This window comes from Ambystoma mexicanum, chromosome 5p, assembly GCF_040938575.1.
Source record: "Ambystoma mexicanum isolate Mex_15411 chromosome 5p, UKY_AmexF1_1, whole genome shotgun sequence".
In the NCBI taxonomy this organism is placed as follows: domain Eukaryota; kingdom Metazoa; phylum Chordata; class Amphibia; order Caudata; family Ambystomatidae; genus Ambystoma; species Ambystoma mexicanum.
The window spans coordinates 282,878,678-282,899,425 of record NC_090930.1 but is presented as its reverse complement, the minus strand read 5'-3'; the positions used below and the strand labels follow the sequence as shown (position 1 = coordinate 282,899,425).

The window sequence follows — 20,748 nt, the reverse complement described above, 5'->3', positions numbered from 1 at the left end:
AAGGAAGGCATGGGACAAACAATAAGACAGACACAAGTGATCACAGTTCAATAAACACCCTTGAACTTTTTGGGTTTGAGAAACACCCATCTAATCCTAAATATAAAGATGGGAGCAAGCTACGACCATCAAATAATAATAATGCAGTCCTAGTCGAGTCTGTCAAAATAAAAGGGCTTATTACTAATAAACCTATTGCCAATCCTTACTTCTAAATACAAATAGTGCGGGAAACAATGTTATGCAAAAGAAAAGTGTTCAAGAAATGATATATCGGGATATTCAAGCTGCTGACTTCCCTTCCCCACGTTTTCAGCACGGGACAAGGCGGCACACTTGAGTTTAGCACACTCTCTGGCTTCTCTAGCATGAGGATGCAGTTCAATGCCTCAACATCAGGGCCTTCTGTGCCGAAGTCTGTTTGCCATTGTCTCTTATTTCAGAGTGCCTGATGCAACATGACAAACATTAAAGTTCCTTTCTTCTTAGGATTTCACATGTACAACTGCTCGGGTGAGTTACTGTTCACCCCGGATCCCCCTCCGCTGGGCTCAGACTCACTTTAACACAGAACCATCAATTGGTCTCCCTCCACCAGGTTCGGACCAAATTTATTTACTTTTCCAAACGTTCTCTACTTCATCAAAATCAAAGACTTTCAACTGTGCGCGGGATTTAGTTTGACCCATCGCAGGACCACTTCGATTCACAATTACTTGTTCTCTTCTTGATGCAACCTTTTTCTCACTTTCTCTTTTGCCACTTCTCAAGCGGATACTTTACAAAGACCTTCGTTGGAGCACCCACGCAGTGCCAAACCACTCTGTCAAAGGTATTGTATCTTGCTTTTAAAGTTCAGTCACTCAACAACAGCTCAACTTTACTTGCATCTCTAATAACACACATTTTAACAATGTTTTTTCCAGTGCTCTCCATACAATGTTGCTGCTTGCAAACTTGGCTTCAACACAGAGCGGTCTTGTATCAGTCTCCCCAACTCACCGGCTGTGTTGCTTTCACTAACGCTGCTTTGTTCTTGGAGCCAAGAACGGTACCATGGCAGCTTGTGATTCTCCCCGCCTTGATTATTGATGCGGGAGGACCCAAGGTATCTCAGGCACACAATGCTGGATTCTTCAGCCTGGTTTCCTGGCCTTACGCTTTTTATTCTCGACTTATTTTGGACACTAACAATTCCTTGTCGAAAAGGTCAAGGGAACGTCCCTCCTTGCGATCCCCTTCTGTTTTGCAGTCTTTCTTCCCTTGGTCAGCTGCCGTCTCAAAACTGCTGTTTCCTCGTGTGCTTTGCCTTGCTCAGAGTGTGCTCTCGTGCTCCGCCTTTTATCCATGTGGGGAAGCTTAATGGAAATCAGGTGGGTGTGTGATGGTGAGTAATTGTCTGACCATTGTATTGGGACACATCAGGTATACTGCTCAGGTGTTTGTGTTCTCTCATAGCGGGCTGTCCTTGAGAAAGTATTTGTGTTGTAAAGGGGGAAAGGGGTAGAGTGCCTAAATATCCTACTTGGCAGGATGGGTTAAAGGTGTTATAGCGAAGGGGATACTGCATCTCACCATCCGGTGTCCCACTCCCACTCCTCAAAGACCCCTCACCCAGATGTTCCTCCCACACTGGTCCACCCCCAGGAACTGGACCCAAAAGCGATGGCCGTGTCCTGGCCACCTGGATGACAGACCCCCGGGGGCTAGTGGGCAAGACACCTTCCGGTTTCTCACAGGTGGCCTTAATCCCAAAATAGAATGCCTAAACTGTGCCTTTCAAGCGAATATAATCTGTGCAAAACAAATGCTCCCTTTCATTCTAAGCAAGTATCCCAAAGCCCTGCCTTTTATTTGAATGTGTGTTGCAAAACAAATGTTCCCATTTATTCCCAAATCAGATTTCTAAAGCCCTGCATTTCATTTGAAGGTGTGTTCCACAAATGATTTTCCCATTGAGTTCATTTTCCAAACATTTGCTTTCAGATAGAAAAATCAAAACGAAATTAAAGGTGTCATATACATCTGATGGAAAAGAACATTGTGATAAACCCAGCAATCACTGTGCAGTTTTCTATCTGCAAATAAATCCCATGTGTGTTTTGACTTAAAGATTCAACCTGTATTTGTTTTGGTAACTGAAAGTCTATCAAGAAATACATGTCAGTCAATTGGTGCAAGTAATTTTAAATTATTATTATTGTGTTGTGCCACGGATTATTGTGTTGTGCCACGGAGTTGGTGGCTGGTGTTATGGTGATTTGTTTATTATTCATTGTAGACATTTAAATAAATATACACTATTATTTCTATACACTGGCCTGGTTCCTAGCTTATTGGTGATACAGAGGGTATCTGCGTAATGGCGTTATACAGGTTGGAGGCCAAACCATCTTTGAATCTGCTAAGCGCCTTGTAGTGCAACACCTTGTTGGGGGGGTGGGGAGGGAAGGGACCTCCCTGAGTGGAGACTGACCATCCAATAAACAGTGACACCTCAGGATTCACATGCAACAAGGAGTGGAAATGGCAGAGTTGAGATATACAGGGCTATTTTACTTTACTCCTAAAAGTAGGGTGTTTTGGGAGAAGCAGGAGAAAACAAAAGTCGTAGAGGCAATGGCGACCGACAGATGTTTTAGGAAAGTAGTATTAAGTAAAAACAAGGCAGTTGATATATTTTTACAAAATGTGAAAATGCCAGGAGACAAGACGATGGTGGCTGTTACATTAGGGGGGTAGATTGAGGTAGATTAAGAAATCCTGAAAAGGGATAGTAACAATTATTGTATTAGTTGATACTTAAACAAAATGTCAGCAATATTCTGTGTCTTTGAAAATTCATAACTGAATAGTGATGCTGGAAGGTTTTGAATCACCACCTCTGGCAACAATCTGGGAAACACTAATTCCCTCGTTCTTCAGCCTGCCATGCTTTTGCAGAAGGGGAAAGACCATGCAACGAAGGCTAGGTTACACCCAAATGGAGAAGTAGAGCCTGAACAGCTAGATCACATCTCTTTTACACAAGATCACCAGCAACTGCAGAAAGGTGTGCCATCAGTGAGGGTTTGTTTGGGTCTCCAGGTATAGCAAGCTCTGGACCCATGCCCGGAAATACAACAGAATAGCGATGGCTAGAAGGTTTTGAAATAATCATAACTTCTGGCATTGCCTTTAAAAGTTTAGACATTCTTCTCAGCAACAGATAATTGGATTACTAGATGCAACCCGGAGATAAATGCACATATTTGGAATGTCAACTTCTTTATTCTTTTAGGAAGGAAATAAGTGTGTCAGTAAAAAAGCTAAGCTAAATAAGTTTCAATACATCTTTTAAAACAGAAAATGGAAGGGGATGTGAGGGAGAGGCTATCAGGCAACTTTAAAAAATGCATGAATATTTTACCTCTTCCGTTTCTGTTCCAGTCACACCTTTATCTGGCGTTGTCTGTTCTTTGGCTAGAGGGTGTCCCTGGAAGCCTTTCTGCTTGAGCTTTGCCATGGTGACCCAAACTGGCTCGGAGGTTGGAGATGCCATCAACTTATTTATGCCTTTATCTAGGAAGCAATGTAAGATATTTACTGTTTTCAGTTTAAGTTAATTCAGAGGGTAATCAGAGCTTAATATTCCATGGCAATCACTAAAGAGGATGCTTGAATCAGCCCCTCAGAACTTTGTCTGCACTTTTAGTCAACACTCCAACAGATCAAACTGAGAAAGCTGGTTGGCTTTACGCGAACACCAATATCCCATTTACAATATCTTTTGTTCAAGATCCAATTTGGGAGTTCAAATATTTTGATAAAAACGGCATATAAATCAACAAGTATGCACTATACTATGAATTATTATGAAGTATATTTCAAGACATTTTTTAAAATAGTGCCACTATATACTACATTTTCAATAATCCTATTTATTATGAATATTTAGAAATACATGGAGGCCTATTTTATAGAAAACATGTAAACATTATACAATGTCAAATGAGAACATCCAATATAGCAGTAACATGTAATATGTTATAATACAATGTTATTACCTAATCTAAACTTTATATACTTGATCTTTTTCAACTAATCTACTGATGGGTGGAAGATCACATGAAGGTAGTTGCAAAATTGGTATGAGATGGTAGATTAACATGCTTAATTTGTAGTTTAGGTGGCTATCACACAAATTAATCAGTCACCTCATATGTGGGGACAGACTGCAGTCCTGGCACGTCTATAAGCCGGTCACCCTCCGGAGGTCAATGTATGGATGACCAATTAGGGAAACAATAACATCTAATTATTACAGCACTCAGAATCAGGAGGACACAGCATGACGTAGCTTAAACATAATTAGTAATGCTTAATGTTCGCAGTTACTCAATTTGAAAGCATCCTTATAAAATATGACCAACCAAGGAAGTAAGAAAGCCAAACCGAAAGAAGTTATCCCACAAAAATGAGTCACTTTAATTTATCAAGTGCTTCATGCACCAGAAACATCCCTAAAATGATAGGGAAGGGGTTAATTTTGAAGAACACTCAGAAGGTGTTTAAGTGGAGGACTTTAGGTGTTTGGCGGTTGGCTACTAAAAACAGCAAAACGGAAAAACACCATGGCACACCTATATTACTGCTTTTCTGCTAAGTACCAAGAGAGGTATTTCTAGCATTTTAGAGGATGAAATGTGGAATTTTTGAGGTGCGGGGGCAAAGACTCAACCTTGGCATCTAGGTTGGATATACACGAACAAGAAGAACAAGTTACTCCTTACCTGGTAACGTTCTTTCGATGGGATGTTCCTCCGACGTATTCCTCATCTATGATATTTGTATCTCCAGCTTGCTGGCCTCGGAAACATTTTTTCCCAGTAGAGGGTGCTGTGCGTCGACATCGTCGAGTAGGTGTTCCTCGACAGCCACCGTATTGACGTCGATGTCATCATGCCTATAAATGGCCACGCGCAGCGTCCGTTGCTCAGTTCCGTTTTGTAGAGTAAGGTAGTTATTGCATGAATGGTTACTACCCTTGAAGGAGCGTAAGCTGCAACCACAAGGGAAATGTTACTGCGGGGATGGATGGGAGGGGCGATAAGGAATACGTCAGAGGAACATCCCATCGAAAGAACGTTACCAGGTAAGGAGTAACTTGTTCTTCGAAGGGATTGTGCCCTCCGACGTATTCCTTATCTATGATAGACTCCCATAGCAGTGGTATGTGATTGGAGGCGGGAGTAAGAGATGCCATATTACTCTTTAAGAATGAACAGAGTGTAACACAGCTTTGCCAAATCTAGTCTCTTGACTAGAGGAGGAATCCAGGCTATAAAATTTGGTAAAGGTATGTGCGGACGCACATATGTCTCTAATTGGTACCCCTCGTTGAAGAGCTGAGGAGGCTGCGATACCCCTGGTCGAAAGAGCCCTTAGATTTTGAGGGGGCTCTTTCCCTGCCAGTTTGTAGCATTCCAGAATGGCTAAAATAATCCATCTAGAGATGGTTTGTTTGGTTATTGGTAATCCCAACTTATGTCCTGCGTAACCTACAAAGAGTTGGTCTGCTTGTCTAATTTTAGCAAGTCTACTGATATAAAAACTCAAGGCTCGCTTAGGGTCCAGCCTGTGTAGTCTCTCTTCCTCTTTCCCCGGATGGGGAGGAGGATAGAATGAAGGTAAAGTAATCTTCTGAGTAATGTGAAATTCAGAAACTACCTTTGGGAGGAAGTTAGGCTTCACCTGTAGAACGACTTTGTCCTTGTGAAAAATTGTATGAGGAGGTTTACAAGATAGGGCTTGTATCTCGCTAACCCTTCTAGCAGATGTTAATGCTACCAATAAAACAGTTTTGATTGTGAGAAAATTCAATGAACAAGAGTGGAGTGGTTCAAATGGAGCACCCTTTAGGAAGTTTAAAACTAGATTTAAGTCCCATAAGGGAACTTGGAATGGTCTTGGTGGGTAAACATTAGTTAGACCTTTCAGGTATTGTATTACCAATGGAATTTTGAAATACGATGGCTCCTCTGCAGTGCGCTTAAAGATCGATAGCGCTGCGAGAAAGCCCTTAATAGTGCCAACTTGAAGGCCTGAATTTGCGAGATAAAGTAAGAAGGATAACACCGCAGGTGTACCACATGAAAAGGGTTCGATATTCTTTTCTCTGCACCAGCTGCAAAATGTATTCCAACGGCAGCGGTATAGAGTTTTAGTTGCTGGCCTTCTGGCCGAAAGCAACACCTCCATGATGTCATCTGGAAGGTCCCAATCCTTGTACCTCAACCTTTCAGATACCAAGCGTGAAGGTTGAGGGTCTTGATGGCTGGATGGAGAACCTGACCTCCCTTCTGCGAGAGAAGATCCTCTCTGTACGGTAGACGAATTGGAGGATGGATGGACATGTCCAGAAGGTCCGGGTACCACGTTCTCCTGGCCCAATCCGGGGCAATTAGGATCGTGGTCTTCCGAAACCTTCTCAACCTCCTGATCATTTGAGGAATGACAGGGACCGGAGGAAACGCGTACAGAAGTGGGAACTCCCAGTCCACTACGAACACGTCTCCTAGAGCTCCTCTCGGGGGAAATTCCCTTGAGCAAAATCTGTCGCACTTCCTGTTGATACTGGTGGCGAACAGATCCACTTGAGGGGTTCCCCAAAGGGCGAAGATCTCTTGAAGGACTTCCTGAGCTATCTCCCACTCGTGGGAGACTGTGTTCTGCCTGCTCAGAGCGTCCGCTGTCAAGTTCTTCTCTCCGGCTAGGTGAATTGCCGCTAGAGAGATTCCTTCCCGAATTGCCCAAAACCAGAGCTGCCATTGCCTCTCTGCACAGTGGCAGTGACCCTACGCCTCCTCTTTTGTTGAGGTAGTGCATGGCCACTGTATTGTCCGTCATTATCAGGACGTTTCTCCCCCGTACAGACGGCAGAAAAGCCTTCAGTGCCAGTCTGATGGCTCTCAGCTCCAACACGTTGATGTGTAGTCTGGCCTCCGATGGAGACCAACGACCGCTGATGGTCAAGTCGTTGGCATGGGCTCTCCACCCCATGAGTGAGGCGTCTGTGACTACTGTTATCTCCAGCCATGGTTGCCAAAACAGTTCTCCTTTCAAGATGTTCTCTGGATAGGCCCAGCATTGAAGGTCGTGGGCTACCTTGTCCGGAATCCGGAGGAGATCTGTCATCCTCCCTGAGAATTGTGACCACTGAGCCCTCAGTGCCCACTGAAGGGATCTCATTCTTGAGGTGAGCCTCTGGCACAAGGGATATGCAGGATGCCATGAGGCCTAGCAACCTCAAAAAGTCGTAGGCTGGGAGACGTTGGGCATTTTGAAACCTGGTGACCATCTGCAGAATATCTTGAGCCTTCACCTTTGGTGGCGAGGCTTTTCCCAGGGACGTGTCCAGGACTGCTCCAATGAACTGGAGTCTCTGTGATGGTATCATCTGTGACTTCTTTAAATTGAGGGAGAAGCCCAGCTTGTAAAGGAAGTGGCAGACATAATCTAGTTGGATCCGAGCTTGTTCCGAAGAAACTGCTCTGATCAACCAATCGTCCAGGTAGGGGTAGACGTGAATCCCTCCCTTCCTTCCTTAGATTTGCGGCCACAACCGACATTAGCTTGGTGAAGACCCTCGGGCGGAGGTCAGCCCAAATGGCAGAACTCGAAATTGATAATGAGAGTTGTCAATTGCGAACTTCAGGTACTTCCTGTGCTTGGGATGGATTGGCACATGGAAATAAGCATCCTGAAGGTCCAGAGATACCAACCAGTCCTGAAGCTGGAGGGCTTGAAGGATCTGAGAGAGTGTGACCATCTTGAACTTGTCCTTCCTGAGGAACTTGTTCAATTCTCGTAAGTCCAGGATGGGTCTCAGTCCTCCGTCTTTCTTTGGTATGAGAAAGTAGGGGGAGTACCAGCCCTTGTTCCTGTCCGCTACAGGAACCGGTTCTATGGCACCTTTCTCTAGCAGGTCTACAATTTCCTGCAAGAGGAGCGGATCCAGTACTTTCAGAGAGCTGTTCCCCGGTGGATGGCTCTGAGGGATGCGTAGAAAAGGCAGGCAGTAACCTTGGGCAACTGTCTCCAATGCCCAAGCATCTGACGTAGTAGCCTGCCATTCCGTCAGATGGTGAGTTAACCTGCCCCCTACAGGTGTCTTGTGATGGGAGACCTCAGAGTGGTTTGGGAGCGGCTGATGCAGTTGCGAAGGTAAAGCGGCTCCTGCTGATGCGGCTTTCTTTCCTCTACCCCGTCCACCATGGGTAAATTTTCCTTGGCCTCTTTGAGCCGGCCGTCCTTTGCCTCTTCCATATGAGGAATAATAGCGAAAGGACCTTCCTCTCCAAGAGGATCCTGAGGGACGAAAATTAGTTTGGCGGATTGCAGCTCCTAGTGACTTGGCTGCTGCTTTAGATGTTTGCAGTTTTTCCAAACTGTCATCCGCCTTTTTACAAAACAGGGAAGAGCCGTCAAATGGCATATTTAAAAGTCTGGCCTGTACGTCAGAAGCAAAGCCGGACTTTCTCAACCACGCATGCCTGCGGATTGTGGTACTTGCCGCCATGGCCCTGCTGATACTGTCAGCAGAATCAATGCCAGTTTGAAGGGACTCACACATTGCATCTTTACATCTCTGATGATATTTAAAAATGCGTCCCTTTTTTCTCCTTCCTGGAGGCAGTCAGCCGCTGATGAAGCACACTCCCAAAGAGTGTGGCTGAACCTAGCGAGTGCACAAGTCGCATTAATAGATTTTAAAGCCATGCTACAGGCCGAGAAGACTTTCTTAAACATGGCATCATATTTTTTATCATCCCTATCCTGTGAAGCAGTGGGGTATGCAGATGTACTGCCTGATGAAGTTGCAGCCTGGACCACCAGACTCTCTGGAGTAGGGTGCTTAGATAGGTATTCGGGGTCAGCAGCAGATACCCTATATTTCGCTGACAACTTCTTGTTAACCGCAGGGACAACTTCAGGAGATTCCCAGTTAGTTAAAATCTTTCTTTGTAAAGCAGAATGAAAGGGAACCACAGGATCCTCCTGTGGACCTTTATCCAGAATATCTGTGAGGTCATCCTGTTGAAAAACAGGTGAAGGCGCAGACCAACCCATGAACTCCATAATTCTTGACATTAGGGTTCTATAAGGGGTTTCAGCATGTTCCCCTGGGTCTGGATTGACAAATTCCACTTCTGGGGAAGTGTCTAGGCCACTTGCTTCCTGTAATGCATCCTGAAGGTCTTTCAACCTTCTTTCCTCAGAGGCAAAAGTCTCTGGTTCAGGTGATGTGGTCCTCTGCAGCCCAAAAGGCCTTTCTTGATCAGAATCTTCCCTTTCTTCGTAAATTGAAGTTAAGGGTGGATGCTCTGGCCTGTGAAATGGTATAAAGCCCATCTCTAAAGCAGAGGGAGCCATCATCAGTGGCCTTGAAAAGGTCGATGTCGTCGACGCCGATGTAAAAATCCTCGAAGGCGCCGAGAAAACTGGAAGAGGCCTCGAAGAACTCGAGAGGATCGGAATCCTGCTCGAGGATGTCGACGACGTTCTCGACATCGTGTCGGAGGCTCTCGGTGTAACCGTTGGCTGTGGAGTAGCCGTGGGTTTTTCTTTCATCGGCGTCGATGCCGGCGTCGACTCGATTGACGAATGCATCGAAGAACCCTTCGATAACGGCGTCGATGGCGCCGATCTATGCTTTGAAGGGGCTTTCGACGATGGCATCGAAGATGCTTTACTTCCCGATGGCGCATGGCGCTTTCAGGGCGACTCTTTCGCCGGGTGCTTCGACTCGCAGCGTTTAGAGTTTTTGGGCTTTTCACCCGGGGTATCACCGTCAGCTGAGTTCGAGGGGGTCGAGGCTGCTTTCTCGAAGACGCTTAGCATCTTTTTTCTGAATTCCTCCCACTCAGCCTGAGAGCTGTGTTTTGTGGGGCAATGTACTCTTTCAGGGGAACTAGAAGACGACGACAAAGGAGATCTTCTACGTCTCTTTTTCGAGTGTCTAGACCTCGACGAGTGGTGGGAGCCACTTCGAGACCTAGACCGAGAATGCTTGCGACGGTGAGGAGACGAATGTCTCGACTCTACCGCGGAAACTTTCGAGGAAGTTAAAACTGACTTACCTCTCTCGAGCTTCCCCTTACGCTCCTTCAAGGCTTTCGCCGTCATGGATAGGCATTCCTCACACTCCGAACACTGGTGTTCGATTCCCAGACACCACAAACAGATCCTGTGAGGATCCGTCAATGACATTTTCTTCCCACAGAGTCGGCATTTTTTGAAACCGGACCGAGGAGTCGTCGGGTCGGAGGAGGAAGCCATCGAGTACGAGTCGGTTTTCTCGAGGAAATATGAATATATTTCGACTGACGAACTGAGCAACGGTATTCCGAGGCACACGAAGCGCGGAAAAACGGAACAGAGCAACGGACGCTGCGCGTGGCCATTTATAGGCATGATGACGTCGGCGTCGATACGGTGGCTGTCGAGGAACACCAACTCGACGGACGTCAACGCACAGCGGCCTCTACTGGGAAAACATTTTTCCGAGGCCAGCAAGCTGGAGATACAAATATCATAGATAAGGAATACGTCGGAGGACACAATCCCTTTCGAAATGGTTGTTCCTAACAAGAAAATTAGGAACTCCCGTCCCCTGCACACTATCTAGTATCTGAATAATCAGAACAAAAATTTAGTAGTATATAATTCATTTAGTATAGTTTCATAAATAAGAAAAACATAGTATTTTATTATACACAAAAGTCCAACGCGTTTCGAGTAAAACTCTTATTCAGGGGCAATACAACAATTCTTCAAATTTCTAAAGAATAAAAATAGAAAGAAACACATCTTAGTATATCATTTATAGCTACAATTTGATAATCATGAAGATATTTCATAACAGATGCAACCACTTTTCAAGAGGGGAAGAATAAAATTTCATAACAAATACAGTCACTTTTTGAGAGGAGAAGAATAAGTTAATAAACTCTCCTAATGAGCGGGAGTCTACCCTACTTAAGTAAATCAACCAGGATGCATTTAGTAATTATTCAATTTTGACCACTCCTAATGGTCTAATTTCAACATTAGAACCAGGGAGCAACATTGAGCTCGCAACTCAAAGGAGCATAGTAGCTATTTAAGGCAATCATCACATTCACTGTAACCCAACAAGGTCTGGGAGAGAGAGATAATTGTCAAAAGATCACAATCAGTTTAGTCAGTAACTTATCACATTTACTGTAACCCAACAAGGTATGGGGGAGAGAGATTATTGTCAAAAAGATCGCCATCAGTTTAGTCAGTAAGAGGAAAAAGAACACCACTTACCACAATGTGGTGATGTCAAGATAAAGATGGAGATTAAGAAGTTCCAATATTCATCAAAGTATCACAATACGCCAATATTTCTGGTAGTGGACCAATACCTAATTCGTAACAAGCAATAATAATTCAAGTCAGAGGGAAGTGCTACAAGGTGAGTAAATAATTAAAAGTAATTAAAAGTAAGAAGTTCCCAACTTACATCCACCCAAAGATGGAGTTCACCGGAAAGTTAAAAGGTTTGCAAAAAGGATCTCCTATCAGCGTCTAGCTGTGGAAACAGAGTATAAAACAGAGTATGAGTTTCTATAGCGAAACCCCGTTCTACGGCCAAAAAACATGAAAAGAGATCATTAAGTACTTACAAATTGTCAAGAGACCAGTTCATACAGGAGCCATGGAGGAGCGCATTCTGCCGGAGGAGGATGTGTTGCTCCTATGGCAGTCTCTCTTAAATACCCTAAGGCGTAATAGGGTGCGTGTGCGCCCGAGGAAAAAGTACCGTCATAGGTCTGACGCCATACGCGAGCATGCGCGGCGGCATCAGAAAAGAAGTAAACAAACAACTACGCAGTGGCGTCAGAGCTGAAAACGGCTTCTGCGCTTGCGTAGAAAAGAGATATGTATTGTGAAGACTGAATCGTCATCGTTATGACACCATATGCGTAACAGCAAATTGGCGTGAGAAATGAAAATCATGAAAAAACCGCCTCTTGAGCCCTAAGAGTGAATGTAAACCTGTGTAATATTAATTTCCCAAGTACACATTTGAAGTGAAATAAAAACAGTGAGCTTGATATTCGGCTCCTATAGGCAAAAGGAGGTCGGATAGTTAGGTAGACGCATGTAGACTATCTCAAGAGATGAGATACTCGAGGAAAGTAGAGATAAATAATTAGAAGCCCCAGGGTGTATAAGTCCTAGGGTATATAAGTCACAAATGTCTGTATAACAATAGTACTTATAATTTCCTGCCCACCAAGGGACGTACAGTCTTATATATAGGCATGAACAATTGAAACACAGGACCAGACAATAAACAACCAAGTAATCAGAAACGTAGTTAGTTCACAAAGATTTAAACATCCCTACACCTTGGATGAGAATGTAATGGGGAGTATTATAAACATCCCTACACCTTAAATGATAATGTAATGGGGAGAGTTTTATGAAAAAGGACCCAGGTAATAGTCTTCGTTCATCCCAAGGGGAGAGAGGTAGTCAAGGCAGTGAATCCAAAAAAGTTCTCTCTGGGAAAGTAATTTCTGTAGGTTACCTCCTCTAGGGAGTGGATGTATAACCTCGAGTATTACAAATCGCATTTGTGCGACTGTGTGCTGATGATCTCTAAAGTGTCCGTATACTGGTGACGATATTTTTGGTGCGGATGTTGGACTTATGTTCTGTCCATCTTTCTTTTGCTTTTCTGGTATATTTACCAACGTAGTATTTACCACATGGACAGCGTAGAGCATAGACAACATTTTTAGAATCACACGTAGCATATTGTTTCAATGGTATCTTCTTCCCAGTGTTCCTGTGTCGGATGTGATCGCCTTTAATCACATTTGAACAGTGTTGACAATTAAGGCATGGAAAGGTCCCATTCTTAGTTTTTCATAGGACAGTTTGATTGAGAGTTTTACTTTTTTCAGCTTTAATCAATTTATCGCGAACATTTCTGCCCCTCTTATAGGCCAGCATTGGAGGTTCTGGAAAAAGTTGGTTCAATTGTGGGTCTGTTTTTATGATCTCCCAATTCTTGTGTATAATCCTCTTAATTTGAAAACTTTGACTAGAGTATTTCAAAGAGTGGATTAAGTTTGTTTTTTCCGCTTTTGCTCTTGGATCCAGGAGGTCCTCACGGCTTTGCAGTTCTGTTCCAAGTATAGCTTTGTCAATCAAATCCCCTGGGAAACATCTGTCTCTAAATCTTGATTTCATGATGGTATATTGCTCCTCTAGTTTGTCTGCTTCTGAAGTAATTATTTTAACCCTCAGGAGTTGGCTGTGAGGTAAGTTTTCCTTGAGATGTTTAGATACTAGATAGTGTGCAGGGGACGGGAGTTCGTAATTTTCTTGTTAGGAACAACCATTTCTTGTTTGGCTACTAAAAACAGTGCATAGACTACATCTACTTCAGGTTTAAAAAGATTTTGTCAAAAATCTGAGTTATTTTTACCTCATCTTGCAGTTGAGAATTCAACAGAGCCGTCGGACCAAAATTCTTTGACACAGTTTTGTTATGCATACATTAACATTGGATGGGCAAAACAATGCATGAGGGGGTGTCTGCGCTAAGTGAAAGTGTCAGGATGGTTACTCTCCAAGGACTGGCTAACGCTTCGAGACAGCACAGTTAAAGAAAGCGTCTCTCTGGGAAAATAAAGTGTTACAACTGAAGGTTGAATATGGGGCCAGATATTCACTGGCAGATCAACTCAATACTCTGTGGGATATACTCTCAGGTTTCAAGGGGGTCCCCCACACCCTTCCTTACCATCTCTGGGTTTTAGGGTTTCCACTCACCCTTTTTCTTAGTGACTCTAGTCTTGTCCTTCCCACTCTTGTAGACGTTGCTGACTCTCTCCAAGGACTGTGACAGAACTGGAATTGCTGCTGTAGCGGGACTTGGAGCCAATTGGGGTTGACTTCCCAGCGTATGCATCCCCATCAGGAATCTCTGATTTTTCCAGAGGCTCACCTATAATTGTTCGGCAGAACTGCAAAGGAGTGTTTTCACTTCTACGCAGAGGCCGAGTTCCCCAGTCGTGAACATCCCTTCCTACCAGGGTCTTGGTCTTGGTTCCTTCCTTCACATCTCTGATCCTCGTGTTAGTTCCCTGCTGTGTGGTTGATCCCACGCCTGCCACCAACACCTGTTTTGGGCCAACTGGGTGCAGTCAAAGCTTTCAGTTCACTCTTTCTATGTGTATCCTTCGTACCTTCTCCTGTTTTCTGACCTTCTCAAACCCTTTTACCCCCTCTCTAGATGTGCTCTGACCTACTCACTTCTCTCTAACATCGTCCTGGTGTACGTCCTCTATTTCGCAACTCCTTCAAATCACTTTATCACCACAAATCACCAACCACCTCCTCAACCATTACCCATTCATCCCGTGGCTTATTTAAGTTTGCTTTGGGGTGTAGAGGCTGGACCTAGGCTTTATCTGGCCTGTCCACATCTTGGGAATCCACTCCTTCACAGGTAGAGCAGAGCTCTCTGCCTGGGATGGACCCAGTTCCCCTGCCTTCTCAGCAGATTAAACCTATATATGCTGATAAATCCTTAAAGAGTTTATTTCTTCTGTGTGTGAATGCAATGCGTGTGAGGCTAAATTGAATTGTTGTGTCACTCACAAGTGGAAACTCTGCCTGCAGACCATTATTGGTGAGATGGTTCCATTTGAGAGTGGAACCGCTACCTGTAAACAGTGAACTGGCAGCATAATCACTCAAGCGAACATGAGTCTAGGAGAGATGTGCTCTGTGCTTTTAAAGTGGAGTTTACTTTACTGCTTAGTTCTCGGCAGCAGAAACAAGAGCTGTGTGATTGATTTCCTCCTTACTACGCTGAACTAGGCTATGTAACTGTTTTCTCTCTGGAATTTTGGGTCTGACTAGTGGGAGCTTCAGGGTTCTGTTTATTTTGGGGGAAAGGGGGAGGGGTGACTGCATATCTTTTTTCCACCTTTATAGCCTATTCCAGGAAGGAGGTCTTATTTATCCCTGATGCGGAAGAACTGGTGGTGCAGCGTTTGGTCATTTTGGGGCAACCCGGATGCCCAAGTTTTTCAATTAAAGGTGCAACATAGGAGTAAAGTCACACTTATGACTGTTCCTGCCACTCAATGGAGGTTACGCAGGCATGACTAGTCAAGCCTTTCATGAGACGCTTTCATTGAATAACGTAACTAGGTCACAGGAGCACTTTCTAAATCGGAGATTTTGTTTCAAGCAGAACCTTTAACATGTTCTGCTTCCTTAACTTCTCAAACTGGTTCATGACTTGCTTTTTGCGTTAACAAATGTTGACTTAAAGGTAGCAGCCTATATGCAGAGACATTGTTCCCTTTTATTTTCTCGGCAGGCTGCTTATGTGTATCATAATGTTCCTTTATTATACTATGTAAGTGCAGTGAACTGCTTGGCATAAAGCAGTTTGTCTCAGTAGCAATAGGACAGAATGTGGCATGCTGGCTTTTGGAGGTGGCTTGGGGCTCAGAAGAGAGCTGAATAGCCCACAGCTCCATGACGTTAATGCAGAGGTAACTGGAGCTTTTGGCCCAAGAAAGCAATATATGTATGTCACTAAATACATTATGCGGTTCGAAGTATTTATATTTCAATTTGGTATGCTATACATTTCTAAATATATTTACTGAGAGAGTGCCTGAAAGTTGATGAACGATCTAGACCACCGTACTATCACAGATGGTCTGAGTGGAAACTGACTGAGTGTCAAATGGTATCAAACCTAAACAACTTCCAAATGCAGAAATTACACACACAAATTGAGAGATATAAAGGTTGTAATCCAGACCAAAGGACTTTTTAGTAGGTTGACAACTGGTTTACAGGCTACCTGAATTGAACTAAAGAATGATACACATATTTAGAAATCAGTGGTCAAACTAACCTATGAGGAGGGGTTGTAGTATATATCTTAACATACCTCTTCCCGTGCTACCTGAAAAGGAAAAGCCAGTGGAATAACTTTGTTGCAAATGTTGGGGGGACTTGACATCTTAAAGAAAAAAGACCCTGCCAAATGAAGGGGACCAAATGGTGTGCCACAAAAGTTGAGGCGGAAGGGCGGCGGGGGACAAACACCTTTGTCCCCACCTAAAATTACAACCATGTGACGAGCCCAGGTTTAGTTCTATGCCAGAGTTATAAAAGCAAGCAGGCACAAGGGGCCATACCATACCCGTACCAGTATGTTTGTGGAAATATCTTTGTTTTCAGATCCAACGACAGCTCTAAGTAAACACACAAAAATGTGCCCTCACAATCAAATCAAGGTAACTTTTGTAATTGATAATTGACGTTAGTATGAGATATGCCTTTCTTACAGGGTGGTAAAACACTTCAGTCACTATGAACACTTCAATCAAGAGTTGAAATGTAATTTTGCCTAATGCTTTACTGCACAAATCCATGGGCACATCTCAATTTGATACGAAATCGAATTCAGAGTGTGAATGCATATGTAGCTGCTGTTGTGGGGGCACGGCTTCATTGGGCACAATAGGGATAACAGTGCTTCATCGTCTTCAATTAATTATAGGTAGTGTTAATCAATTTCCCACAAGCTTGGACAGCATGGTTGCATTTTCTCCCCAGTTACATCACAGTTTGTGCGACTAAAGTACGTTTTGAAGATGAGGGGGATTCCCAAGGTGGTTTAAAGCACAGGCTTTGAGCGGAAGGTGTGAGAAGATGCTTCTTGATCCTAACCTTGGGGATGGTGTACTGCGGAAGGATCACCTGGGAGGAGACAAGGCCAGGGTGGGTAGGAGATCCCGTGGAATGAGAAAGTATTATCCTTCGACGAGGAAAACCTTTTAAAGTTCCCAAAACAGGTAATGGCTTATTTACCATTATAATGTCCCTGGCCCACATATAAAATCTGGGGCTCTGGGCAAAAGTATCATGAAATATGAGCAAACCTTACCAATGGATTAATTCTTTAAAGTATTTCACGATAAACACCCTCCTTAGTCCAAAAGGTATAATGTAAAAGAATCTAGAAAGATTGCATTAAATCAGACGCCTTCATCTCTAATAAATTCTAAAGATCCACCTTTACATAATTGTAAGGGGAATAAATCTACCCTTAAATCCAAGCTGATACCGAAAATAAAATTTTGTTGTTGTGGACTACATGTCCCATAATCCCATGAGTACTGCGACGAGGAAGTTGGCTGAAGAGGCATGTTGTAATAGTAATCAGGCAATTAAGCCTACCAGTCCACACCTGAAGGAACCTGGGAGGCATAAAAGGCCCCCTCAGGTGCAGGCAATGAGAGGGAGCTGGAACTGTCTGGCATGAGGGCTGTAGTAGCAGAGGCAGAAGGAAGAAGGCACAGTGCTGGCAAATCAAGCAGACGTGGCAGAACCAGAGGGACGCTGTAACATGGATGCAGCAGATTTCACCTGCTTGTTCTGAGAGGGTTCTGTTTTCCCAAACTTAGAAGTGCAGAGGCTGCGCAGAGTTGTCTTTCCGCATTTGAACCTGATTGCCGCGATTGCTGTGCAGAAGCCGTGTTGGAGACTGAAGTGAGGAGCTGTGGGTGAATCGCAGGTCTCACGAGTGAGAGGGGCTCCAAAACCAAGTGGCTGGACCAAAGACACCTTCAGCAAGGAAGGGTGTGGGTCCTTGAGAAGCCCAAAACAGTGGAAATTGTGCCCGAAGTTGTAGAAGTTGCACAAACCGCAGAACAAGGATCACAGAAGCTGGTGAGTCAAACCTGGCTTTCTTATTCCAAGCCGAGCATTGCCGGCAATGGTATACAGTTCCAATATTCCCTCGCATACAAGCTAAAGCAAGCTGAAGTGTTCGTTGAAGTCTTTGAACAAAGGGACAATGGGAAAGTAGCACTTGCATATGACTGAGTAATTCACAATTAATTTGTGCAAAGAGCAAACGTTACAAAGACCATTGTTAAACCCTTGCAGCTCAAACTTTATGAAGAAGTAGTTGCATGTCTTCCATTATACAGAATAACATTGCGAAAGACATTGTTGAACCTCTAACCTTTGTGAAACCTATTAAGAAGTGGTCTTGTGTGCCTAATTTCGATTTCCAAAGGAATACTGAACTCTTTATTCACAGGAAAAATCACAGCTTGTGTAAGAAGTCAAGTGGTTAAACATTGTATCATTGCATATGCGGCTGAAGAGAAAGAGCATGCATTAGCCAAGCCAAGAGTCTTTCCATATTTGACACTAAAACAAACCTTTCTCAGAGCCAGAATGCAATCTTATTCATACTATGAGGCCTATAGAAGTTCCATCTTGCTTAAGACATCAATGTGCAAGCACTACTTGAAGCCAAAAGAGTGGCACCAAGGCTTTTGGTGTAGCTGTTTTGCTAACAGTTGGCAGAGAAAGTAAAGGCAAAGTTGGGGATGGCAAACTTGCTGCTCATAAAGGTTTTGAAGTACCGTGAGGGTAGTCCTGTCAAAGTCTGTCTCGAATCTTAATACTATTGAAGCAGTGGTGGTATATCGGATTGTCAGTGGATGCAAACTTTTTGTGACCCAAGTAAAGTGGAATGCTATGAGGCAAATGGGGATGTCCTCATGGTAAACTCTGGGAGTAGTGAAGTTTTTAAAGTGGAAGTAGTAGTAACACTGTAAAGTCATCCTGACAAATATACCTATTGTGTAGTCTAATACTGAAACTGTGGTAGTATCACAAAGTACTGAAGCTGTGGTTGTCACAAAGTACTGAAGTTGTGGTTGCTTCCCGATTTGAACAGAAGAATAAGTACTGTTAACCAAGATTCATGTTGCACTAACCTTCTAGAAGTTGTATCACTTTTGAACTGTATCAAGTCTTTTTAAAAGTGATGAAAAAGCATCATGGATGTGAATAACATTGATGCTAAAAGTATTTCTTCAGGAAAGAGCTCTGCTATTGGAACTTTGGTTGACAAACCTTTACCTTGATACTGGAATTTCAAGAACTGAATTAAGACTTTACTACGTATGTGGATGTCCTCCTTTTTCTTTTGATGAACAGGGGAGCTAAATTAACCTTGAATCCTGGGGAAGGGAGATCATCCAGGTTACTGAAAAGGTTGACAAGAAACTGTAACTATCCTTGTTTATGTTGGCATTGAATGTTTAAATGTAAGGGCAAGACATCATGTGCTAAAGTGTTTCCCCTTAGTTTTGTTATGCAGGAAAATCCTCAGAGTAGGGATAGTGAGGCATTTATTATTATTTTCACCTTAATAAAATGGCATGTTTGGAACAATCCTCACAGTTGTCCGTCTCGCATTGCTGACCCCTCACAAAGGGGTCCAGTTTGGAGGAAGTAATTCAAGTGAGAAGTATTAAGGAGGGACAACAGTTTTATCAAGTGGAGCAAGTTGTTTTGCCATGAAGACGTTTCCCAGTCTGTAGCGTGACCAGTCCGTTTATCTGTAATTTGAACCTGCATTCTGGGATTTCAACTTGGCAAGAAAGAGGTGCTGAAGGGAAAGGGCTAGTCTTGGAATTAAGAGATTGAGATTCAGTTTTCTCCTTGGAGAACCATTGCAGACTAACCCCACTCACACATACTTCTCATTTTCTTTGACCAGAGTTGGTGACATCCCCAATTTGACTTTTTGCAGCAGTAGCAGCAAAGGACCTTTGGCTTGGACACATTCAGTTTTTCCATTTGTCGTAAGAGATGTTGCATCGGTGGGGGGCTGTCACTCACTGGCATCAATATAACACATTGCTTTTTCGGCTTTAAGATTCAGAATCGCCTCTGCCAAAGATTTACATTTTTTCTAGACAGATCAGGATGAATAGGAAGTATCAACCATCATCTACAGCATTTCTGAAACGGAAATGTTCATCTACATCATGAAATGCCTCATTTCAGGGAATTGCAAGCCTTTTTGTACACAGATACCAATGTGTGTGGGAATTCCAAGATCCCAGACTGATGTACTCAAGATCCCAAAACTGTAAAAATAGATTAATCGTCTGGGTACCCAGCTATGACATAACTGACATTTGGAAAGGGAGGAACTTTTTGCCCACTAACAAAATGTTGTTCTCATTTGTAATTAAGGATAGCTGCAAGTTCCAGAATACCAAGGTAATACGAGACTGGTTGACCTTCTCAAGCTTGACCATGAACAACCTGTGAACTCTCGTTTTTATCATTTCCTATTTTTCATGGATCTGGTGATTGCAAGAATATGGCATTTCATTGGGCCCTGTAAATGGTGAGTTATTCAGTAAAGTGGGATGGTGTACTGGTCAGCATTTCCGTGTAGGTGATGCAAGCTATTTAAAAAAATGGTGCAGGCCTAAAGGGGTAGTCAGTGTATTTCTGTTAAGGAGGGGGATGTAAAGTGGGGTACAGCACGGTGGAAGGGTTTCCGAGGAGCTACGATGGAGGCTGAACACCTTTGACAATGGCACTGCCAAATCCTACTCTGTGCAGATCATTTTTTTATTAAAAAAATGTAATTTAATTTGAACTTTTGTAAGATCAACAATATACCAACAGGGATAAAAGCTTCATGAACCTTTCTGGGAAACTTTTACTCAAGTACAAAATTGCGTCTTAGTGGTCAATGTTTCCATCATATCATCCATTTTTTCCTCTCCAGACAGAAGTTTGGGATTCTCCTTTGTGCACTGAGGCAGACAACCTATACACAAGTAACATCTCTCAAAGCTCAATAGC

At 43.4% G+C, this 20,748-nt stretch overlaps 1 protein-coding gene across 6 annotated transcripts in view; it reads right to left on the bottom strand.

The window, feature by feature from the left end:
- LOC138480915 (acrosomal protein KIAA1210-like) overlaps nt 1-20,748 on the bottom strand; it is a 1,033,315-nt gene that overhangs the window by 140,335 nt on the left and 872,232 nt on the right. For all 6 annotated transcript variants that reach the window (XR_011274164.1, XM_069612715.1, XM_069612716.1 and 3 more), the window contains exon 10: nt 3,410-3,561. Coding sequence is in view for 5 of the 6 variants with exons in the window: in XM_069612715.1 (XP_069468816.1) it covers nt 3,410-3,561 (152 nt within the window). In the remaining variant the exon portion in view is untranslated. The remainder of the gene's footprint in view (nt 1-3,409; nt 3,562-20,748) is intronic.